We start from the raw sequence: 25,851 nt of genomic DNA, 5'->3' as shown, positions 1-25,851 counted from the left end.
TTCTTAACAATAAAGAATTACTCTTTTACAAGAAGAATTCTTTTGAGCAATCAATAATATAACTGCTAAATGATTTAAGATGCATCGGCACAAACATAAAATTAATAAAACATTATTTAAATGTGTTATTAAGCTGACTGTTACCTCCTTGAGTTTAATTGCAGATAATATCTTGTCCACAACCACACCCTGAGGCTGGCTCCAGATGGATGTAGTCCCATTGTTGGTAATGTAGGCTTTACATGCAGATATCATCTGATTCGTCACCTGGAATTTCCCAATAAAATGGTGCTAAGTATGTAAAACAGCCATCACTCACAAACTGGTCTAGAGGGTCCTTGACTCCTCTGCCTCTCAGGGTGTGCGATCTGCGAACTCAACATTAGGTTTATTTTTTTCCATCACAACCATGATCCAGCACTAACACTTTTTTACCCCAGTTCTACTGAGGTATAAGTGACAAACAAAATTTGTCTTTATTTCAGGTGTACAACATGATCCTTGATATTCATATACAGAGTGAAATGATTACCACAATCAAGTTAACACATGTACCACCTCACAGTTTACCACTGTGTGTGTGTGTGCGCGCGCGCGTGCGCGTGCATGCGCGCATTCTGAGAAGACTTCAGATCTGGTCTCTTACCAATTTTTGAGTACACAATACAAGTATTATTAACTATAGTCTCTATGCTGTGCATTAGAGCCCCAGAATTTTTCACCTTATAACTGAGACTTGTAGCTTTCAACCAGTCTCTCCCCGTTTCCCACACTCCCCGGCCTCTGGCAACCCCCTTCTACTCTCTGCTTCCATTTGTTATTATTATAATATGTACTGTCAAAATCGTTGGTGAAATCACAGAATCGGAAGCACTGTGGCCAGTCAGCAATGTGGGCCCCCTTGTTTCTTCAGGATGAACGTCTCAACCAACCAGGAGAGGACTCACTTCCCTGTCTGAAAGCTGTTGAGAGTCCCGCGGTCTCCTTAGGAAGGCTGCTCTAACATTAACTCACAGTCTCCAAGTGCCATGCAAAGGATTGTCCACCCTGATCATTTCATGACACCAGGAGCTTTAGCATAAATGTCAAAAAGGAGAAGAAGCAACAGAGAAAAAAGTCAAGCTGACATCCGTAACCACTAACTTTTTGTCCACCCCTCCAAACTGTAAAATAAAAACTTCTTCAGAATTTTCTTGTGATTTTCTTTATAATTTAAAAGGAAAAGCAGATGACTTGTGTATGCATGGAATGTCATGATGTCTGAGACGTGCAGTGCAAAGGCTGGAAGAGGGCGTGGGACAAGATGGGTGGCGTGCAGACAGAACCTGGGTGATGGGGACGTTGCAGGGGCGGGCGGGGCTGGTGTACAATTCTCTTTCTTTTTGGACCTGTCTCGAAATGTCCGTAATGAAAGGCTCTTAAAAATTAGATAAACAATGGTTTCATAATTTTGTTCAAAAACAAGCCTTGCAGATACTATGCATGAAGCCTGGAGCGATGACACAAACTGACTTTTGAGGCTCCTTCTCAGGGAATATCCCTCACGACCTTCATATGTCCTTTTAACGTGGGAAGAAGTGGAGCAAGAATCTCATGGATTTCTGCCCTCTCTCTACCTGAACTGCCTGCCTGAGGGCAGAGGAAAGGGAGTCTCCTGTCCAATTCTCAGGCTGGATGTGCCTCTTCCCAAGGAGAACCTTGCCTCCTACTCTGTTAGGCATTCATAACACAAGTCCTGATGAGGAGGAAATGCTTCTATTTTAGCACAACGTTTAAAATTTTCACCTTGGTGATGAAAGTCATTTACTTCTTAGAGACTGTTCAAAATGGGAAAGGGAACAGCGCTCACCATAAAGGCTTACGAGTTAGGACATAAGGTTTAAACATCGTTATGTTTTTTGGCAGAATCATTGTAATAGCTTTAGGTTACTGAAATGTTGCAAGTGGCGTTTATGGCCATGATTACTGTTCTAATACCACCAAGTAAACAACTGTGGCATCAAATAAATTTGGAAAAGCGGCACATAAAATATAAAGCATGAGAAAGCCAGTTAAATATAGTTTTTCTTAATTAAAATTTACCTAATGAGAATAAATAATGTGCTAAATAACATAGGGAAAGAAATTCCAAAAACAATCTTTTAAAAAAATTTTATTATATAAATAAATTGTTGGGGTGCCTGGATGGCTCAACTTGTCAAGCGTCCAACTTCAGCTCAGGTCATGATCTTGCAGTCCATGAGTTCAAGCCCCACATTAGGCTCTGTGCTCAGAGCCTGGGGCCTGCTTCAGATTCTGTGTGTCCCTCTCTCTCTGCCTCTCCCCCACTCATGCTCTGTCTCTCACCATCTCTCAAAACTGAATAAACATTAAAAAAAATTTTTTTAATAAAAAAATAGCACAATTATTTATTATAATGATTACTTTAGGAAATAATGTTTTATGATTTACAAGAATCAGCCTCACAAATACACTTAAATCTATCTCTATTGAGAGATTACATTTTTTTAAATTGTAGGATACATAGACATTGAATTGTGTCCATATGGTAATTTCTAATTACCAAAAAATCAACCACTGAAAAAAAAAAAAGTGACCACGGGATCTATGCTATGCACTTACCTTTACAAACAGAGATGTGATCTTCTCAGAGGTGTTATAATAATGAGAGATACTATAGATCATTTTAATTGCATTTATAAGTGTAGGGATAGCATCAACCATGGAAACCTGGAAGACACCACAAAAGTTTTCAGGGAAACAAATACCAAATTCAGCAAAATTCTGATAGTACAACCATTCAATCTTCATTAGAATAAAATTAGCTAAGAGATTTCTAGTTAAGTTTTTAAAGTATTACTTAACACTCCATATAAATGTATTTAAAGGTAATTTCATTTTTATTATGTAGTCATATGCAGTTAATCAAGTTTTGTTTCAAGGCAAGAAACATTAACTGTCTGTTAATGACAAGGTTAACAGTTAATTTTGTAATCAATAAAAGCAGACACTCCCTAAAGTTAAAGGATAAAACACCAACCGATAACTCTTCCCACACTTCTTTGAGTATCATCCAGAATGTCAATTACAATACTTAATGGAAACTGGAATGTACAATAAAGGCTTTTAAAATATAATATTGCATATCCATCTTAGATAGATAGATAGATAGATAGGTAGATAGAATATTGCATATCCATCTCAGATAAATACATAGATAGGTAGACAGAGAGACAGACAGACAGGTATAGATAGATGATAGATAGATAGATAGATAGATAGATAGATAGATAGATAGATGTACAGTTGACCCTTGAACAATGAGGGGTCAGAAGCACCAATCCCCATGTAGTTAAAAGTTCATGCATAACTTTTGACTGCCCCCAGAATTTAACTACTAGTATCCTACTGTTGACTGAAAGTCTTACTGATAATATAAACAGTTGACTAACACATATTCTGTGTTATATGTATTATATACTATATTTTTACAATCAAATAAGCTAGAGAAAAGAAAATGGTAGGAAAGATAAAACACATTTTCAGCAATATACTGTATTTATAAGAAAAAAAAACTCATGTGTAGGTGGACATATGCCATCCAAACCCATGTTGCTCAAGGGTCAACTGTATACATAAACAATTTTCTTGAGAGTAAAAGGAGGTTTTGAAGACTTTTCCAACAGACTGTAATATTAATGAACCAAACTCCACACTCAGTTCTGCCAGTGCAAAAGGTTCATCAGCAGACTAAGCAAGTAGAAATCTTCAACTCACCGGGTCACTACTGTACAAGGGGTCGCAGCATTTTTCAAGTGTGTACAAATATTTGACATTGTCCTTTGCTTCATTAGCTGCATCAGTGATGCGAATATCCATCTCCCGCCAAGTCTAAGCACAAGACAGGAAAGCAATGTTTATATAATTATTATAAAGGAACTTCCAACATGCTGCTAAGAGTCACCATGAGTCCATTGTGTCAGACTTTCAGTTTATCTTGTGTATGTCACAGAAAATTGAATCCACAGGAGTGAGGGGTATGGCCACATTGGAGAGCAATTTAAATTTTTTGGCTGAATGTTTAAAGGTATCTCTTTAAGGCCTTCTCTTATAAAATCTAACTAGGACAAAGCATCAAGAGGGCAGCACCTCCATTTGAACTCACACTTTCCCTCCTCCACTGGCTCCTGGATCCATTTTGCACCTCATGCCCATACTTTCTATGGTAAAGAACTGAAGGAAGACTCCAGCCAACAGCCAGCAAGAAACTGAATCCTGCAATGACCCCAGGAGCAACTTGGAGGCAGACCCCCCTCCCTTCCCCCCGGGGTAAGCTTCAGAGGAGCCGACATCCTGACTACAACCTCGGGAGAGATTCTGAGTCAGAGGCACCCAGCCGAGCTGCCCCCAAATCCCGGACCCACAGACTGGGACATAATATATGTTTGCTGTTTTAAGTTGCTAAGTGTTAGGGTAATTTGTTACATGGGGATATAGAACCAATATACTAAGGCTGTATATATATGCACTCAAAGTAAGTTTTTGTTATTACAACTCCTGGTTAGTCTGAATTCAAAATATACATATAATCGTGATATTATGCTACATCATAATTACATGCAATTCTCTCTAATAATATATACATACATGCACACCAGCCAACAAATACTCTTAATTCAAAGGTAATGTCCATAGTACCCAGAATTATAAAAGGGAAATGTTATCCAATCTTAAAGTTTTTTCATAAAGGTATAACAACATTTTTCTGCTTCTAGTTACTCTATGACATGAAAATACACCTAGAGAATGTTCATTCCCGTTTCATAAAGCAGAAGGAAATGGCTGACAACCTTCAGAAGTTTCGACCTGGCAGCAGCAAGCATTGCCAAGACAGCCTTCACATCCGGGCTTTTTAATTGATCCAAAAGGTAGTTAAATTTGGACAGTCTTTTTTTCCAGTGTTCCAGCTCTGCTCGGGGCCCAAGGTCATCCGCTTCCTTACGCAGCTGGTTGTTTTCAGCAAGCACCTGAAAATGCACCACAGAACCATGAACCCATGAACAGGGCCGGTGGTATGAAAGTCACAGGCAGGCAAAAAATAGGGAAATAAATCAATTATGCTATCTGAATCATGATATCTTTTTATTCATTTGCATGCTTCCAGTGATGGCCTTTTACTTGTATCCATTTTTAAACCCTCAACAAAAGTGTAGTTAACATGCTCGAATTGAAAACTACTTACTTAAAAAACTTTAATGAACGTTCGGAGGACCTGATCTCGGAACGTTTCCTTGACTATTCATTTAATGTATACTCTTCGAGCAATAGAGAGACTCCATGCCTTCAGTTGGTTAATTTTCATGGTGCTTACTTTTTGATTAGTTGTCCACGTCACTTGGGATTTTTCTGAAAATATCTGTTCTTATGTTAAGTCTTTCAGAAGGCACACTGATTGGAAAACTCCTTGTACTTCTACAAGATTCTCTCTCAAGTAAAATACACCTTGAGAAAAAAAATTGACAAAGTGCAGTCTTCTTCTTACATTAAGTATTTAAAGTCACTTGCTTTCCTCTCTTCAAATTTGTTACTATCTCTTCTTACCTAATGACTGCAAATTAAAACTGCATTGAACGCCTCACCTTTTGAGGGATGTGTTAAATACTTAGGCAAATGGGAACAGCAAAGGATATCTACTGTCTTCCATTGACTAGTTCAGTAACATGACATCTGAAGCCGATGTTTGGTTTCTGAAAATTACCTGTTCGGTCTGTTTGATCCATACTCTCATACAACCTTCTACTTTCTCCAAAGTCTCTGGGTTATTAGCTAGAGTCAAGTAGTCTGTCGGTTCCTTCAGGGCTTTTAGTTCAAATATGTCACACTTTTGAAGGTTCACCTAATTAAAATAAAAGTTAAATAATAAAATGAAGCAAAAAATTAAAAAATGATGCTAATTTCATTTTTTTAATGTTTATTTATTTTGAGAGAGAGAGGAAGGGACAGAGAGAGAGAGAGAGAGAGAGAGAGAGAATCCCAAGCAGCCCAAGCAGGCTCTGAACTGCCAGAATAGAGCCCGACACAGGGCTCCAATCCAATGAGCCATGAGATCAAGACCAGACCTGAAATCAAGAGTTGGATGCTTAACCAACTGAGCCACCCAGGCACCCCATGATGGTGCTAATTTTAAAACACACACACACACATACACACACACACACACACACACTTCTGGTTGACCCCTGGGCTTAGAAGGATCTACAGATCTTCTCTAAACTACCCTGCTCCCTGAAGACAGATCTCTGAAAGCATGTATGAAAGCATACATAATGCTCAGTCCTCCCTGTGAACTGAGCACACCACTGGAGGTGAATGAGCGCTGATTTGGGGTCATTAAACAAGAAGAGTGAACTAAAGAGAAAGAGTCATAATATCACAAATTAGGGGAATTAATAGGGAATTTAGAAATTAAAGAGTCAACTCACGAAACCAAAGAACATGAGAGAGCTTCAAGGAAATTGATTGGGGGAAGGTACTTTCTAAGGCATTACATTCTTTTTTTGAAACGAGCCAGATGAAAAGATTCTCCTGTCCTTACCCAATAACATCCTTATAGTTTGCAAGTTCAAAGGCAAACACAGGGATTCGTTTCAGGGGAGGAAGGAGGAAGAGAATAGAGAAGGAGACTTGTTGGATTTTGACTTGACAAAGAAACCTAGCGCATTTCTGCCCACAGATAAATGGGCCTCCATATTTGCTCAGGACATTTCCTCCTGGGAAAGGTGCGCCTGGCACTGTGAATGCCTAAATTCAGGTTTTGGGCCCAATCCCCCTTAGCAACAATAGAGCTAGTACGATTCTCTCAACTGGTTCAGAGCCAGCAGGAAGGGCCATGGTTATTTGTCACCTTCAATTGCCCATATGGCCCAGGAGCCACAACACAAAGGCTGGGCCCTAAGGGCTTCCTGGTAACGAGGTAAAACCAACGGGTTCACTAGGAGCCGTGGCAGGTGAATGGTGCAGGTTGGGAGTGAAGGGCACCAGATGGGGAGTTCAGACCCGCAGAGACGCCTGCAGGGCGACGCAGAGCCCCAGCTATGAGGGTCTGCTGCAAGGGGACCTTCTAACCCCTGGACCGCCCCCTCAAGGTTTCCTTCCCTTGGCTTCCTAATGAAGCGCTGCCAGCTCGAACCTTACCTGACAGCCTCCAGCCCTGGCTCCCATGCCCACCGCTGCTCAGAAGTTCTATGTCCTGTGCCATCTACACGGGCTCGGAGACACCACTCTGTCCTCCCAGAACCTGGCCTCCCCACTCTGTGGTTTTCACTTTGCTACCCTCCGACAGGGCTCTGAAGACCCAGCAGGGCAGGCACATGCCTCGGCTCCCCTGGGCCCTTGCTCACGCTGCCCGCCTGGGGGAACCTCCCAGCCCGCCTCCACCCCTCCCCTCCCCCACACTGCATCTTCCACCGGCCACGTGTTCTGCAGCCATCTTTGGTTTTACCCGGGAGGCCTAGGCTCCTCATGAAGAGACACTACCTCCCTCCTAGGTGGAGATCCATCCACTTTTGCTAATACCTCTACCACAATATGAGGTGGAACCATTTGAAAGCGCTGCTTTTTCAAGGAGAGCAACACTTTAACTTGCTTCAGCTTGCAGTTTAGTAAATAGGCCTGCATCAGAGTTCACTGCACATAGAACTCAGATATTAGGTGGAATCATCCGGCTCCCATCTGGATGAAATTTACTCCACTCCCCTATCCCATATCCTCTAGAAGGCCTAATGCCTCTCTCCCCCAACATCCCCCTAGGCCCCAATACTTCCCAGTCTCCTCCGGAGAGAAGTGAGTAACACACTACCATCAGTATCATAGGCTACATTTCTGTCTCCCATACATGTGTGATCAGGGCTGTCGTCCATCACGATTTTTCATTCACCACCCTCTGCCCCATGTGACAGGTAACACAGGCTTCCAGTATATTGCACAAATTTTAAGGAAGCTAAATCTCATATCTGTCAAACTTATTCTTAAAGGCCCTTTTGGTCACAGGCTTAACCATAGGACCCAACCCACTCCATCCAGATACATCAACTGCTCTCCTTCTCTCTCATCTTCGGGATTCCCTCCATCCCTACCCACCCCCTCACCCCCGCACACGCATGGGCACACACCCCACACTCTCTGATTCCAAATTCCTTTCCTCCTAGGATGCACAACAATGCCACAAGCATTTCCTACGTTTTCTCTTTGCAGTCAAGCATGTGATGTGACTGAATGAAATCCTCCATCATAGCCAAAATTTCTAATGCATTAATCACTCCAAACCATAAGAATTTACACCTAGTTACCACCACCTCTTGGAGGGGCAATAAAAATACCCACAAAATTTTTTCAAGATTTGCCAGGCAGTGGAATTAGACCATACAACAGAAGCATTACACACTTGTATGTTGATTTGTTCACCCTCTGATAACTTTTGAAGGAATAACTTATTCATTCTTACCTTCTCCTTCAAACTCTCCTGTGCGCCCGACAGGACACCCACAAAGCCTTCCAGAGAGCTCAAGAACTCCTGCTGAATGCTGGATGCTTCCGGAAGACCCTCGAGCTCACCCCATCCATGGCTCGTGGCCCTGAGAGCGGGAATGAAGATGTCCGACAGCAAACGCCTCACACTGTTGAGCAGGCCCCCATCCGCAGGATCTAGCATGTTAAAGGTCACCTCCTGGAACACAGTTAGGAGATTCTCTGCTGTAAGAATTATCTCCAGTTGCAACATAGCTTCTTAGTCATTTCTGAATGCTGTTCATTAACCAAATATCCTGCATTAGTAAATGGAGACCAACCGAATGAGAAAAGCAAAAGCTGGTTACTCAGAACTTGCTATGGCAGGAGTCAGCCACTCTCACCTGCATCTCCGCAGACACTTAGAAGCAGGCGGGGGAGTGGGAAAGCCTTTAGTGGAGGAAAGGGAAGGTTTCAGGGGCATCCTGATTGGAGGCTACCAGTGTGGAGGACCTGGAGGCAGCCCCTAAGATTGGGGCATCCCATGTGATCTGCGAGCGGGGTGCGTATTTGGCTTTCTCTGGCCCCAGAGATGTATGCTGGGAGTACACACAAAAATTAGGGAGGTCAACAGTCACAAACCAAGTGCGGGCAGTGCTGGCCAATTTGTTACAGCAACTACTGTGTGGCTTCTTTGCTGGCTTCCGGCTAATCTGACTCCTTGGGCACAGGCCGGCTCCTGGGGTTGTTTCGTAGATAAGAGGGTTGGCTCCTTGGGTAGGTTGCTGCCGGTTATGGGTCAAAATTCTGCTTTATATGTGCTCTGGCCTTTGTTTGTATATTCAGTCTCTCCATCCAGTAAAGTATTTTTTGATGCCCTTGGTAAGACCTAAGCTTTATACTATTCTAAATTGCAATCGTGAAAATGAAAACCTGAAATGAAATAAACAGAACATGACACGTCTACCAGTCTATTTGCTCCAAACAGATAGTGCCCCCACTGAGGGCAGAGGAGATGTGCACTTTACTCTGCACACACAAAAAATAAAATTATGTATCCATTATTATAAATCTTACTTTAAATGTATGACATTTGTCATTAAGTAAATAATGCATGGGGAATTATTTTTTAAAGGAAAGACTTTATACTGTATCACGCACACATACACACATGCATGCACATACATACATATAATGTTATATCGATTCTTATTCAAAAACTGAATATTAAGTCCTCTTACTAAACAGATTTAAAGGTAATGTCTTCTTGTTTGCTATGAATGATTTTAGACATACTTCTCTGAAAGTAGTTTTAGATAATGAATACAGTGGTTACCTCTACAGGAAGGGATTTTTTTTGGTAGAATTTATGTGATTTGGAGTCATTTGGGGTAAAGGATGGCCCCGGACCCTTACCCTGTGGATGTTCTCAGGGGTGACAGCTCTGGAAGTGTCAGTCCTGATGAAGAATACACACACTCCAGTAAGAGCAACATCTTTTCCCTCGGTCACAAACACCTTAGGTTTTTTAATCTTTTCAGAAAGAGGATTCGCTCCCCCAGGAGAGCCAAGTTGTCCTACAAATGCAAAAGAATTTTAGTTTCACAAATGCTACTTACAGTCCACATGGTTGTCTCTTGGAATGAGCTTCCTTGTTAAAACACTGTCCCAGTGACTCATTCAGGCGCCCTGGAAGGTCTGCTGCCTGGACAGTCTCTAGCCTGAGCCCTGAAGGGATCTAAAAGGAGTTGAATGACTGCAGATCACAGGTTCATTTCAAAAGTGTTGCTCCAGCAAAAAAGCATAAATGAGGGGCGCCTGGGTGGCTCAGCTGGTTAAGCGTCAGACTTTGACTCAGGTCATGATCTGCCAGTTTGTGATTTCAAGCTCTGTGGCAGGCTCTGTCCTGACAGCTCAGAGCCTGGAGCCTGCTTCCGATTCTGTATCTCCCTCTCTCTGCATCTTCCCCACTCACACTCTCTCTCTCTCTCTTTCTCTCTCTCTCTCAAAAATAAATAAACACTAAAAAAAATCCACAGGAATGAGAGGCACAGGAATAAGAGAGCTTGGTCCATAACAGATTCTTAGTGAAGCTACAAAAGTCATCTCCATCCACAAGAGTCCACAATAGAGGCAATGAGAAGGGCTGAGGAGGGAAACAGTGTCTGCGGCATGTGCTGGGTGTCAGCTCCTCTGCTTGGTACCCGGTCTACATTATTAAAGTCACTACAACCCTAAACGCAGCTGTGACCTGTCCCATGTCACAGCCAACAAGTGGTAGAACTGGGATCAAAAAACCAGCTCTGCCTATAGAACTCCAGACCCCTGCAGCCCCCTCAGTATTACGCTAGAGTCGGGACATGGTAGAGCCAGGAGAGCGACGGGATGAATGGCGTGGGCTCTAGGGTCGGACCTCCAAGGCGTGAGTCTCTGCCGCACTTCATGTGACCTTGGGCGAGTTACTTAGTCTTTCTGCGCCTCAGTCTTCTCCACTGAAAAATTTGAAGAATACCCCTAGAAGCTAGCATCTGCGATTGTTGTAAGAATTAAGTGAGTTAATACACGTAAAGCCCTTAGAAAAGCACATAAAAATACTAGGCCATTAAGCATTATCATTATTGTTATTTGGAAATTTTATTTTTGGTCATCTAAGCACATAGCCCACTGAGTGGACTGCTTAAGTCCACGGAGCCAGCCCACTGTGCCCTTGTCGGCCCACAGAAGTTGGAGCTCTCCAAGCGGATCAGTAGCTCAGGCGAGGTTATCAGGGAGGGAGGTATTTGGAAATTTTATTTTTGGTCATCTAAGCACATAGCCCACTGAGTGGACTGCTTAAGTCCACGGAGCTAGCCCACTGTGCCCTTGTCGGCCCACAGAAGTTGGAGCTCTCCAAGCGGATCAGTAGCTCAGGCGAGGTTATCAGGGAGGGAGGACAGTTCCCAGGCAGGGACCTGGCGAGGGACATGGACTGCAGGTTAAATTCTAAAACCCCGTGATTAGAGCCTCTTGGAGGAACCTCCCCCTCCGCCAACCAAGTTCTTCCCCCTCGGTGCCGGGCTAGAGACTAGGACTGGGGCTCTGACAGTGAACTTGTCCAATAAAGACAACCAGCAGATGTACCTCATCAGGACAACACGTCACCGCGGGATGCGCAGCGACCGTCCCCAGCGCCCGCTTAGTGCCCATGAGAGCAAGGGCCTGGGGAATCGAGGTCAGCCAACAGTGCCAGTGCTGCTCGAGTCAAAGCTCTCCTGCCACCTCGTCCCTCTCATCTCTGCCCTACCTCAAGCCAGAGCTGTGGTTTGCACAATGTGGACAGGAACAGAACATTAAGTTGAAGAAGCAGAGGAGGACCATATGCTTCTCTCCTCCCACGAATACCGACCTTCAGACATCCCTGCTTGGAGCAGGCAAGTGGTGGAGGGCAGGGGGGGATAGACTTAACTTTATATCAGTTCATTTTGGTCAACTGGATAGTTTTAGTTTCTGAACAGAGACAGTATTTGTAATGTGAAGCAACCATAGGTACTTTTCCAGAAAAGTCATGGAATGGTCTCAATTTTATTTTATTTTTTTTTAATTTTTTAATGTTTTATTTATTTCTGAGAGAGAGAGAGAGAGAGACAGCGTGAGCAGGGGAGGGTCAGAGAGCGAGGGAGGCACAGAATTGGAAACAGGCTCCAGGCTCTGAGCTGGCAGTCAGCACAGAGCCCGACACGGGGCTCGAACCCATGAACCGCGAGATCATGACCTAAGCTGAAGTCGGATGCTTAACCGACTGAGCCACCCAGGCGCCCCAGAATGGTCTCAATTTTAATCGAGTCCCGCTGAGAAGGCTTAAAGGGAGAGCGGGAAAGGAAAATAAATTTGCATTATGTTTACATAACCTTCCTTCTTCAATGTCACATTTACATCTACTTCACCCAGTGTGTGTTTTGTGGATGAACTCAACATCCTATTTGACTTTATGTTTGTCAAACTGGGATAGAATTCGAAGCTTCCGAATCATTTTGATTTTTCACTCAAAGTGTAATGGACTTTCTGGGCACTTGAGTGGCTCAGTCAGTGAAGCGTCCAACTTCAGCTCAGGTTATGATCTATCTTGCAGTTTGTGGGTTTGTTTGAGCCCCACATCGGGCTCTGTGCTGACAGCTCAGAGCCTGGAGCCTGCTTCAGATTCTGTCTCCCTCTCTCTCTGCCCCTCCCTGACTCAAGCTCTGACTCTCTCCCTCAAAAATAAACATTAAAAAAATTTTTTTAAAGGTGTCATGCATTTTCTGACCACAAAATATCAGAGCAATAATTCTAGAAAAATGCCAATCAGAGTATGCATGCATAATTTTCCCTGTTTTTAAACAAAAAAGCAGAGTCATACTATATGCCAACAGCAATACAGTATGCCAACCTTTCTTCAAAAAGGTCACAAAAAGATGAGTATAATATCTTAATGTAATCATAATATATTTGTTTATGTCCCTAGTTTGGCTTTAAAGTTATATGAATCCACATAAACGTAGAATGGGAGATGCCAGTTGAATCCACACAAAGATTTGCAAGTTTTCTTAAGTGAAAATAACTCAACTTGCCATTCCACATTACTCATTTGAATCATAGTCGGTAGAAAATAAACATAATGTGATATTTAACTAGAAAACTCATTATGCTTATTGGCAACAATTCCTCTGTTAAAAATAAATGGTGCCTATATAGAAAAGAAACAGATGCCCATAAAAAGTTCTAGAACATCGCTGCATAGAATGAACTAACGTGTAAGGAAAAGAAGTCTCAAAATGTAAAGTACTTTATTATTCCTCAATTACCAACACAGCCTGAAAAGGAAAACAGAGTATCTCAAATAAAGTTAGAACACCCAGGCTACACAGCCATCATTATCTGTCCCCCTTCTTTGAGAACAAAATGGCACCTTGGCTTCACCTACCACACCTCACTGCTGTCCATTTGTCCCATCTCCCAAGGTGGAATTAAGAGGCCTGGTCAGCTCTGAGAGTGGCTTTCTGCTTCCTGCCACCCTCAGATGTATCTAGCAACATGTTTATGGGCTACATCACATCAAATTGGGATACCTGATTCGGCCACCTCCACATCCTGATAGTAGAATAGAAGGTGACGAAGACCTCCAGCAGCAAAAAGCTGATCGATTCTTTCAAGCTGTGGGAAAAGAAAAGCAAGGTCACAACTTCGTTCTGAATTAGAAACCATATTTAAATCAGCATTTACTGGGGCGCCTGGGTGGCTTAGTCGGTTAAGCGTCCGACTTTCGCTTAGGTCATGATCTCACGGTTCGTGGGTTCGAGCCCCGCGTCGGGCTCTGTGCTGACTGCCAGCTCAGAGCCTGGAGCCTATTTCAGAGTCTGTATCTCCCTCTCTCTCTGACCCTCCCCTGCTCACGCTGTCTCTCTCTCTCTCTCTCTCCTAGAAATAAATAAAACATTAAAAATAAATAAATAAATAAATCAGCATTTACTATCATCTTTCTTCTTCAGATAAAACTGTATCTAATGCAAACCATACAGAAGGCACCATATATTTTTCAACCAATAAAACCATGACAGAGTAAATCTATCACCATAATAAAAATGTAATTCAAAGAATGAATCCAATTAATCATCAAAATATTTGCTACGTACACATGTTTTAAAAGATCGTTCTTCCATTTTTGTTAATTTCCTAAAGTGTTGAGCTGTTGAAAGCAGATACAGACATAGTGTTTCATTTTCACTCAATTGCAGATCAGAAAAAGAGAACAAACCTTTCAAAACCCAATCTTACACACTAAAGGTAATTAAATTGTAGTGGTCACTGGAAAATGCCATGAGAACACATATGATTATGGAACATTCCATCCAATGGCAGTCCAGAAGTCAGTCCTATCCATGAAGTTCACTGCACAACCAGAGGTCTATCAACTGGCCTACTACTAGTGGAAGCACATTTAAAAATGTTTTTAATTATTTATTTTGAGAGAAAGCATGCAGGGGAGGGGCAGAGAGAGAGGGAGAGAGAATCCCAAGCAGGCTCTGTACTATCAGTGTAGAGCCCAACATAAGACTTGAACTCATGAACCGCGCAATCATGACCTGAGCCGAAATCAAGAGTCAGATGCTTAACCAACTGAGCCATCCAGGTACCCCTGGAAGCAATTTTCCTAAAGCACAATTTTAAATTCAAATTGGAGGAAAATGGATAAAATCTACATGCCCATTAGGATGGCTACTGTCAAAAAGAAAAAAAAAAGATAAATGACAAGGCAGTGGTGAAATTGAAATACTTGTACACTGTTGGTGAGAATGTAAACTGATACAGTCACTATGAAAACAGTATGGTAATTTCTCAAAATATTAATATATTATTCCATGATCCAGAAATTCCACTCTGGGTATATACCTAAAAGAATTGAAAGCAGGGCCGTGCAGAGATATTTGTACACCTCTCCTCACAGCAGCCTCCTCACAGTAGTGAAAAGATAGACATAATCCAACTGTTCATTAACAGATAAATGGATAAACAAAATGTGGCAGAGACATATGGTATATTATTAGTCAGTCTTAATAAGGAGGGAAACTGTGATCCAGGCTACAACATGGATGAAGCTTAAGGACATTTTGCTGAATAAAATAAGCCAGTCACAAAAAGACAAACACGGTATAATTCCACTTATATAAGGCATCTAAAGTAGTCAAATTCTTAGAGACAAAAAGTAGGGTGGAAGACTCCGTGGTGTGGGAGAGGCAGAGGGAAGTTGTTGTTTGATGGTATCGATTTTCAGCTTTGCAAGATGAAGAGATCTCAAGATTGGTTACACAACACTGTGAACAAACTTCACACTACTCAACTGTATACTCAAAAATGATTAAGATGGTAAACTTTACATTCTATATTACTACCACAATTTAAAGTAAGATGTTTTCAAATGACAAAATCTAGCCTGAAACTTTAAGTGTGGAAAAAATAAGCCCCCTCCAATAGCCACCATATTATAGATAAAACTATTATATATAAGGGAGAGCAACTTGCCCTGTTTCCTTCATGACTCTTCTTTGATTGAGAATGCTGTCGGGCTGGCTGGGATGCCCTCATTCAGGTCAACTTCCAAGCCAAGAATATGAAGGAGATACTTCCAATAGGCCAACAGTGAAACTCCTGCCCCTCTACTTTGTCTGGGGGCCTGAGCCAGGATATTTTCTTTCAACCTCCTGGCTTTGATATTCCTGGTCCTAAATATGACACAACAGATTGACCTGGGCTTCCTCTAGTTCGGAACATAAACTCATTTATACCACTTGCCTGATCCCAAATCCAGATGTCTGAATTAGGAAGTGGGGTAGGGTTAAGCATTTCACCTCTGGAACAATCTCTCCAAGACTGAAACAGTTAAGTGACTCTGTCTCCTTCTGTGTGTCCATTTTGGAGGAATAATATTATCTACCTCCTGGCGTCATGAAAATTAAATGGGATAATAGATGAAAAGTCACTTAGGTGAGACTGACACCTGGTAAATATTCAACAAGCATTAGCTGTAAGGAAAAGAAGGAAGAGGAGAAGGGCATTTCCTCATCTCTAATTAACTCCTCCTGCAGTTTAGCCTTTTTAGTGTTGTCCACTGCTCACTGTTCCGCTGACTCCTACTGATCCCACCGGACTGACGTGGCAGGAAGAAACAGAGCCAGTGGAGTACTGGAGCCAGCTCACACTGGTTCATGACAGTCAATTGATCACAACCCTTTCTAGCTAAGGCTTTAGTAGCATCATGTTCATAGTTTGGAATCAGCCATTGTGGCAGTATTAACACTACAGAATCAACAAACTGAATATAGTGCTCCCCTCTGCCCTCGTGCTCAAAGCCAGTTGTTAAACATTTACTGACATACCACTAAAAAGCATTCTCAATAGTGTGCCACCCCTATCAACAGAAAGGACTCTCTCCCTCCCTCCCTCCCTCTCTCTCTCTCTCTTTATACCTAATAAACCAAAACAAACAAAAACAAAGAAACCTTCAGGAACCATCACAGGGCTCCTGATATGCCTTCCTCAATGCCCAGGAAATTATATCCTCCCATATTTTGACCTTCCCTCCCCAAAATCAAGTAACACCCCAGATTTTGGAGGGAAATCATGGCAGAAAATGGAAGTCAGGCTTAGGAACCACAGAAAACAGATTCAGCTGCCGAAATTCAAATCCCCCGGGTTAGAACAGGAAAACTGCAAGACAAGATAAGTCAGAAGCTGAGGTACGACTCCATTCTCCAACCTCAAGTTCCAAGATGGCACCTGGACCCACCTCCACTGGGTTCAGAAACATGCAGACATTGCTGTCAGAACCATGGGACTTACATGACAGCTCTAAGTACCCCCATTCAACATGAAGAGCTGGAGAGTCCTATGGTCCATCTGCCACCACCTGCATGGTCAGAAAGGACTCTTGTCCATGTTAGAATGGACACCCTCGCCTACAGCCAAGCACAGGTCCTGCCAACGGACCGAGGTCAGCAGGTCCTCTGTGCCCTCCAAAACCAAGTCAGTGAGAACTCAGATGCATCTCACCTGATTCCCCTCAAGAACGGCGTCTTCCACTTCAGTTTTGTCCAGGTCCACGCAGGAAGCTACAATTGCAAATACGTAGTCATGCCTACCATCCAAACGGGCGCGTTTGGCTTCCTTCTCTTCCTTCAGTCTTTGCTGTAAGAAAGGAACAAAAAGGTTATGCTCTCAAATGTATTCATCTTGTAATAACTGCATGAGATTGTTGCCTTTTTCAGGTCCTGAGAATTCGCGTGACAGACACCTTAATGGTACCAGTTTTTGCATGTTATCTTCCATTTTTAGAAATAATGTTCTTCTATTATGAAAATAAGGTGTGCTCATTGTTTTGAGATTGCATAATACAGATAAGCTAAAAGAAAAAAACAAAAATCATCTGCCATCCAGAAATTATCACAGCAATTATTTTGTTCTAAACCTTTAGATTTATTTCTATGCATATATAAACATTCAACAGATACATGAAAAAAGAGATCCCCGTTTTTGTAAGCATTCCCTAAGCCTTTAAAGTAATATTCTTCCACATCATCTCCTACCTTTATTGTTTGTCAACAGATTCATATCTGGTCTTGAAATTGGTTTCTGAATACTAGTGCTTACTTCCAAACTGATTGTTAATTACAATACTAAGGCATGTTCGATAAAACCAACGTGGGCAGTTCGAAGCATATCCTTCCAAATGCACTCTGCTCAAACACACATATGCAAATGTATACACACATCTGTATATTGTACCATAAAACTGTTCATGCATTTTCCCTTAATAATACACCACAGACCTTTTTCTGCTTTAATGCAGGCTATTCCTACCTGTGTGATAGCTGCAAACTATTCAACAATATGGATGTACCATAATTTATTCAACCATTCTGCCTATGATTGGTAGACATTCAGCATCCAATTCATTTCTTGAATTAAGTATATTGCCTTTAATGCCAATGAGCACCACTAGGAATAGAAAAGGTGGCCCCTCTTTTATTCAACATGCATTTATTAAACCCCAATTATGTACCAGTGCCGTAGAGGCAAATGCTACCCACTGACGTCAAAAAATCTCATAGCCTGTTTGGCAGGATGTGAGCAGAAAATGTAAATATTACAGGATGGTATCATGGTTGCCACAGTGGCATCAGATAAATGCAGGGGCATTTATGAGTCTTCAAAGAAGTTGCAAAAAGGAGGATCCTCCACTCCAGCCTGGGGCTGAGCCTAGAGTTGAAGGGGAGTTGGCCACACTCCCGGAAGAGAGGCATTCTGCACGTGCAAAGGCCAAGAGGCATAGGAAAGCACAGCACACTTTGGAAACCACAGGGTAGCCAGGGTGACTGAAGTAAAAAGGACTAGAAAGATATAATAGGAAATCAGAAAGGAGTCCAATCATAAAGTATCTTGTGAACCACATTAGGGAGTTTTAATGTTATCTGAAGTTCATGGAGAATCACTGATGAGTTTCAAATCAGGGGAGATGCTAGCTGTCCATCAAAAATCAGTCATTCTGTCAGCTGCGTGGAATGTGGATTGGAACGACGCAAGCCTGGAGGTGGGAAAGCCAGTCAGGTGGGTTATGGTGGCATTCCCAGAGCCTGGGATGCACAGACCATTGGGAATGTGGTTCTGGAACTCAAGGGGAAGTTGCATTGTAGATACAGATGTAGATACGGGTTCTCAATGCAGCACAGTTGATATTACAGGCAAGATCTTTCTAATTGTGAGGGGTGGTCCTGCACATTGCAGGCTGTTTAGCAGCACCCTTGGTCTTTTCCTTCTGGGTGCCAGTAACTCCCTACCTCTGAGTTGTAAGAATGAAAAATGTCTCCAGACATTGCCCAACGTCCTGTGTGTGACAAAATCACTTCTGCTGAGAATCACGGATATGAGAGAGACAGATACAGTCAAGACGGCATCTTTTGTGGTTGTGCAAAGCACAACCTGCACAATTATACTATCATATCTTTCATCCAGTTGGTGGTATGTACATGCTAGTTATTTAATAAATACCTGTCAAATGAATAAATCAAACTTTAAACCATGAGGGCAGATGTGATTTTCTAAGAAAGAAATGGAGAATAAAGAACAAGTGAAGAATATCGGGAAACACCAATATGCCAGAGCAAGGAGGGAAAGAATAGCACATGGAGACGACTGAGGACAGTGGGCAGACAGGCAGAAAAGGAACCAGAAGGCAGCACCACCAATAAACCACAGAGCCTATAGTGCCAATGCTATAGAGGAGCAGTTGGGTCAGTTAGGGTAATCTTAGTAATGAACTGTGTTTACAAGACGGGCTATAGAATCCCACAGCTCTTTACCAATATGATCATGCCATTAACCTCTCCTCCTCTTGAATGTGGCTGGCCCTGTGACCAGTTTTCACCAGAAGAACATGGGGAAAAGTAAGACTGTAAGTCTGCCTAGGCTAATCCTTAGGAGACCTCCAGCTTCTGCCTTTGTCCTTGGAAGTGCTCCCTTGGAACCCAGCCACCATGCTGTGACAAGTCCAAGCTACATGCGGAGACCACATAGAAGAAAAACCAAGGCATTCCAGTCAATAGCCCCAGACAACCTAGCCAACACCCCAGAACCAACTTCCCCCCGTGTAAGTAAGCTATCTCAGACATTCTGGCCTAGTCGAGCCTACAGATGATTGCAACCCAGCCCAATGTCACTTGAAGCAGCACCACCCAGTTGAGCCCAATCATCCATATACTCAAGAGAGATAGTAATAGACTGCTGTTGCTGCTGTGAGTCATTATGACCTCGTGTGGTCTGTAATGCAGCAGTTGGTAGCAAAGTAATCCTTGTAGAATAATTTCACTGGTTGGATAGAAAGCAAATGGATGGAGGCTTGAGAGAAAGATGATTGAGAAAAGAGAGATACAAAGATACTGAAAATATACTATTCTTTCCAGAAACTTGACTATAAAGGAAAGAGGTGTGGTATTAGTAGATAGTGGGGAATTTACAGTCAAGGAAGAGTTTTTTAACACACACACACACACACACACACACACACACACAAACTTGAAAAACAGTGAAGAGGAAAAGGTTAGGGATTTCAGAGAACTTCAAAGGCCATCCCTGGACCCATAAAATTAACATTTGTTTTCCAGAACCTGAGGGGACTGCCGGAGATGGAAGGAGGAGCTATTAGGGATTTGAAATTTTTATAATATATCTATTTTCTTGCCACTTCTCTCCATAGGAACTAACCCAGGTCCTGACACAAAGTGTACATTCCATAAGCATCAAACAGAAGCAAATTTATTTTTGTTTGTTTGTTTTAATGTCTATTTTTTTGAGAGAGAGAGAGAAACAGAGACAGAATGTGAGTAGGGGAGGAGCAGAGAGAGAGAGAGACACACACAGAATTTGAAGCAGGCTCCTGACTCTGAGCTGTCAGCACAGAGCCTGACATGGGGCTCGAACTCACGAGCCGTGAGATTGTGACCTCAGCTGAAGTCAGACGCTTAACCAACTGAGCCACCCGGGAGCCCCAGACAGAAGCACATTTAAATCTCTCTTTCAATGTGGCTGAAACAAGGAGGATGTCCTGTTGTCTAGCCTGTTTTCTTCCTGCTTGGCAGGAAGGAATAAAGTGCTTTTCCAAGTGAACTCTCTGGGTTTGTACCAAATGGCTTCAGCAGCTTGAGGACGCGGTGGGTACCAGGGGAGGCAGGAGGCAGGCATCAAAACAACCATCTTGTGGCATATGCTGAGGGGAGACAAAGAAAGAAAAGAACTAGAAAACCAGGAGAGTCAGGATGTAAAGCAACTGAAGCCTTCGGAAGAATAAAGCAACTTAAATAAGACTCTGCCATGGCAACACCTTCTCTATGAGCGGATTTTGCAAGACTCCAAAGGGGAAAAAAATACATATATATACATATATATAAATGTATATTCTAGTGGAGGAAAGGAGCGATTGGTCCTTAAAACAGAACGCTAATTATTCTATTTTTACTTAAATATCACAGAGGGGAAAAAATTCCAAAGAAGTGGCATGTGTTCAAAGTGAATTATCAATGTGTTTTTAAAGTCAGTGTTTTCAGAGCTGCACCTAAAAAGCATGTTAAGCAACGAACGTGTTCTTGCATAAACTGATGGTTCTATCTTTTCTGAACAATGAGGGAACTGTTTTTTTTTTTACTACCACAAGAAGTCAGTAACATCAAACAAATATTTAGTGACCAGACCAGGGCATTGTCGGCCCGTAAACTTAGACCTGTAGCTTTCTGGCTGCTAGGGAATGGCAGCAACAAGCAGTCAGATGACCCGTTGTTCCGTTGGTCTTTGAAACATGGAAGGCAGTTGGGGAGGAATTAAGATGGCAAGAGACAGACAATGGAATGTTTTATTAGGAGTCACGCTGAAATTGTTTTGTGTTGCATAACAAGCACCAAAAGATGGGAGCGGGGGCGGGGCGGAGGGGCGGGGGGAGGGGCTGGGAAACCTATTCAATGTCCATGGAAATCGCAAAAGTAGTAAAACATTTCTGCAATGTGGCGGCAAATTATGTCACTGCCATCCTTGGAAGAGAGAGTTACTAATGTGCTAGCTCACAAGAAACAAGTGCTGCTTTCAAGACTAGACAATGCTGTGTGGACAAATGAGCCCTGGTCCTGGGCTTAGGTTCCTGTCCCAGCTCTGTCACTTGTATCTGTCAGTCAGCCTCTCCAGGCTTCAGTTGCCGGAACTGCAGACTCAGAGTGTTGGATGGTGGCGCCTGGGTGGCTCAGTGGGTTAAGCGTCTGACTTCAATTCAGGTCATGATCTCAAGGTTTGTGAGTTCAAGCCCTGCTCACAGTGCAGAGCTTGCTTCAGATGATGCTCTGTCTCCCTCTCTCTCTCTCTCTCTCTCTCTCTGCCCCTCCCCTGCTCATGCTCTCTCTCTCTCTCTCTCCTACTCTCTCTCTCAAAAATAAACATTTAAAAAAAAAGCATTGGACTAGATGATAGCTAAGCACCATTACCTTCTCTGCTGTCAGAGCTCCTCACTGGTTCTAAAGTTAACACAGACTAGAGACTTGAAATTTTAAAATACAAATCCCAACAAAGACCCAATGTGTGAGGTTTCATATTAGGTCTCTGCAACATTTTCTCGTGACAAGCCTACCCATCCAATGTTTTTTAATACACTATACCAACTTTTGCCTTTTAATTCTATTTTAAGTGCAAGTCTGCGTGCTTATACACATGAGACCGTGCACACTTTGCTTTGGCTCCAGATTGGTAATCCCCAACTGTGTGAGAAACCTTACTCTCATCTGAAAACTGAAGATACAAGTCCAAATCTGAAAGGTATTTGTGAAGATAAAAGTGGGAGCAGTCTTGATATAATACTGTCAACTGGCACTTGAATTAATATGGCATGACCAAGGCACTGACCCTGGACATCAAAATTCAGGAGACACAAATCTTTTCCATAATAATTTTTTTTAATTCTACAAATGTTTAAACTCCCTCTACCCTGAGAAAGCCCAGCCCTGTTGCCAGCTTTGTCTCAGACCCAGGTCTACCCCATAGATGCCATGATGGCCAGAAGTGAATGTCAGGTCTAGGAGCCCCTTTGTGCACAGGGACACCCTTTTCCCCAACTCTCTGAAGGTGTCAGAGTACATTTTGCTCTGTTTGCCCTGGTTGCATTGCTAGCTGTGGCTCTGCTGGTCATCATTTGCTTACTGTGCTTGGGTTTAATTGTCACAAAAGCCCTATGAAGCAGACAGTATTACCTCCACACCAGGAAACTGAGACTATGAACCATTAACAATTTCCCAAAAGCACACAGCTAAGTACGTAAGCTAAGAGCTGGGCTCAGAGTCAAGCCCGGGTAGGTTTGCGGGACGAGGCCAAGAGGTGCTTGTCCCAGGCAACTAAGAGTTTTGCACCCATTCAAACTGATATTCCATCAACATGTTTTCTTTACATTTCCACCCAAGAATTATCTAGAGCACTCTTGGGTGGTGTCCCCATATATACTGCATGAGTTATAGAATGAGCTGTGGGTAGAAACTGGGGTTAACTGGCACCGATTTCTGAGTTACACCAGTGACATTTTAGTACCAGGATGCACTGGTGCCCAGCTGGCTTCCAGCTGGCATGCCCTGTGTCCAGCTCTCTCATTACACTCCTGTGTCTCAGCAAATGGTAACCTCCCACCCTCAATGCCTACAAGTGCTAGAAGGTGGCCTCCCTGCCTGGGCAGCCAGCAGGCTGGGCTCCATGCTTTCCCCACTTGTTGCTGCTTCTGCCTGAACAACTTCACTTTCATCTATGTCATACTGTAAACACTACATCTTCGTATGATGCCTTTGCATGGCGAAGTGTATGGGGAGAGGAATGGGTTCTTCAGCCAAAAAATTTATTTCTTTGCTTTTTAAAACAAAAAAGTTTTCCTAGGTGACATGATTAGCCTTGTTGCAGGTCTGAATGTGAGAAAGAGGAGGAAGTCTGTTTTAATGAGGGTCTGTTGCATATGTTTGGATGAATATTTTTCTATTTTCTTGAATTGGGTGTTTTCTTCTTTTATGTATACAGATGCATACAGCAATGTATCAAACATGGTTAGAGGAGAGTATAATCTAGATTTCAATCTCCACTGGAGATAATGGGAAATGATGTAAGTCTATGAATTACAGGTGACTTACTCCTTATCTTAAATCACCAAATACATCTAAGACTGATTCTTCTTTGGCTCTCCAAATCAATCTCAAGTCCACACATAATTAACCACCTGATGAAACATAGTACCAAAGAGGCCAAGGACATGGGTTTGATCATCTCAGGCCATTTGGCTTCACTTTTTACCAGCTTCCTCAACTACGGATGAATGAAGGCAAATCCATGAGCAGAAGGAAAAATTACCCAAAGTGTTTGCCCAGCTTTCTGCAATGCCTCGTTATTGGTAATCTGCCATACATATAGCCTGATTCTTCTCATCTCTTGCAGGTTAGAATAAAGTAAATATCAACTGAATCTCTTTATCCCTGCAAGACTATCAGCTCCACAGAGAGGGATGTTTTCTATGATAATTTTTGCAATATCCCTCATGCCTAGAACAGTACCTGGGACATAGTAGAGCCTCAATTGATTATCTAATGAGTGGATAAATTAACCAAATTAATCATTTACAAGTCAGTCTCAAGTAATGAAGGGCTGGAACAAATTATTCTAGCTCAGTCTGTCTGAGTCCATGATCACAGGCTCAGAATTCAGTCAATAAGCTCCTGGGTCTTCAATCCTGTTATGTCTCAAGCATAAGCAACTGCACAAAACTCTACCACTAGTATGAATTATAGTTCTCCATACTATACCACTTTACAGCAAACATGTAGGCTCGGTAAACATGTAGGCCCACTTAGCCTACGTCCTACTTAAATGTGTTGAATTACAAAAACTGAGGGAAGTAGTTCTCCTGCTCACTTCCATGTAGAGCCCTCCCTACAAAGTCAGCTCCCTTTCCATGTCTTCCAACAAAGAAGAGCCTTCCTCTTTGTCTTCCAGTGTTTTCATTTACCCCATAGGACCCCATTTCCTCTGAGAGAGGCTGCTCTGTGGTGCTTCCTGGAGCATCCAAACCTGCCCTTTAACCAGCTGGGAGACCCACAACCTAGCAACTCTCCACTGTTAAATGTACTTTCTACATCTTGCCCTTTCTTACCCCCTTTCCTTTCGTCTCTCCCGGTGAAGGGTCATGGACGCAGAGGAAACACTATACCTCCTTCCTACCTGAAAAGCACTTCAGCAAAGTGGTTTCTGGAAGGGAAAGACACTCCACGGTGGCTAATCCCACTCACAGCAGGTGCTACAGTGAAGTCCTCCTTTATTCAACAAGAGCTACACTCCCCTCCATTGCAAAGAGATAGCACTTAAACTGAGACGTTCCCCTCAATCTTCTTGTTCTGAGAGTAAGCTCTGGAATCTTGTCTATTTTCCGCTAGAGTTCTTAGGACCCTCTCCATTTACTGGCTCTCTTATTTGTCATTCTTTCCAAGCCAATGAAAGATACTCTCTTCACATTTTACTTCATGTGGGTTTTTCACCCAAATTGATCCAAAACCTGCTGTAGGGATATCCCCATCGCCACAGCCTTCTCTGCCCCAGACATTCCACCATCCAGCCTTACAGTCTGTTTTCTGCACACCGAATTTTGGGATCTGATCAGAGGTCCTTAGTGGACCTTCACATGACCTCATGATCTATCTTCCCTCCTACCCACAGTGGTTTTACTCCAAATCAGGAATACCTCTCTTGTGGAATTCCAAGAGTTCCCCCTGGCAGCAGGGGCCATATAATTCAAGTAGCCATATAATTTCACCCCCAAGCTAAAATATATATAATGGTACCATTCACATTTCATAGGGCACAGGGATGAAATTCAAAAATCCCCTTATTCATCACAATGAACTTAAAGCTGGCCGCTCATTAGAATCATGGGGACTTTGGGGATGCCTAGATGACTCAATCAGTTAGTGTTCTACTCTTGGTTTGGGTCAAGGTCATGATCTCATGGTTCATGAGATTGAGCCCCATGTTGTCGGGCTCTGCGATGACAGCACAGAGTCTACTTGGGACTCTCTCTCTCTCTTCCTCTCTCCCTGCCCCACCCCCCACTTGCATGTGCACAGTCTCTCTCTCTCTCTCTCTCAAAGTTAGAAAAAAAAAACAGTTAAAAACAAGAATCCTAGGTATTTATAAAATACTGATTCCTGCCCCTTTTCCAACACTCTAACTTATCTTCTCCCAAGGAGGACTGAACACTAGTACTTCTCAGGAACTCCCCTGGCAATT

General features: G+C 42.7%; 1 protein-coding gene across 1 annotated transcript in view; it reads right to left on the bottom strand.

Annotated features, from left to right (window-relative positions):
- The window catches only part of DNAH5 (dynein axonemal heavy chain 5), a 270,172-nt gene that overhangs the window by 203,272 nt on the left and 41,049 nt on the right, over window positions 1-25,851 (bottom strand). Inside the window, exons 7-15 of the mRNA XM_039217767.1 lie at window positions 17,068-17,202; window positions 13,590-13,674; window positions 9,922-10,082; window positions 8,504-8,725; window positions 5,759-5,896; window positions 4,851-5,027; window positions 3,778-3,891; window positions 2,623-2,730; window positions 145-267 (exon numbers count right to left, since the gene is read on the bottom strand). Coding sequence (XP_039073698.1) covers window positions 145-267; window positions 2,623-2,730; window positions 3,778-3,891; window positions 4,851-5,027; window positions 5,759-5,896; window positions 8,504-8,725; window positions 9,922-10,082; window positions 13,590-13,674; window positions 17,068-17,202 — 1,263 coding nt within the window. The remainder of the gene's footprint in view (window positions 1-144; window positions 268-2,622; window positions 2,731-3,777; window positions 3,892-4,850; window positions 5,028-5,758; window positions 5,897-8,503; window positions 8,726-9,921; window positions 10,083-13,589; window positions 13,675-17,067; window positions 17,203-25,851) is intronic.

This window comes from Hyaena hyaena, unplaced genomic scaffold (genome assembly GCF_003009895.1).
Source record: "Hyaena hyaena isolate Hyena2069 unplaced genomic scaffold, ASM300989v1 scaffold_720, whole genome shotgun sequence".
Lineage (NCBI taxonomy): Eukaryota > Metazoa > Chordata > Mammalia > Carnivora > Hyaenidae > Hyaena > Hyaena hyaena.
The sequence above is the reverse complement of the archived record's forward strand: the minus strand, read 5'-3'. Positions and strand labels throughout refer to the sequence as shown.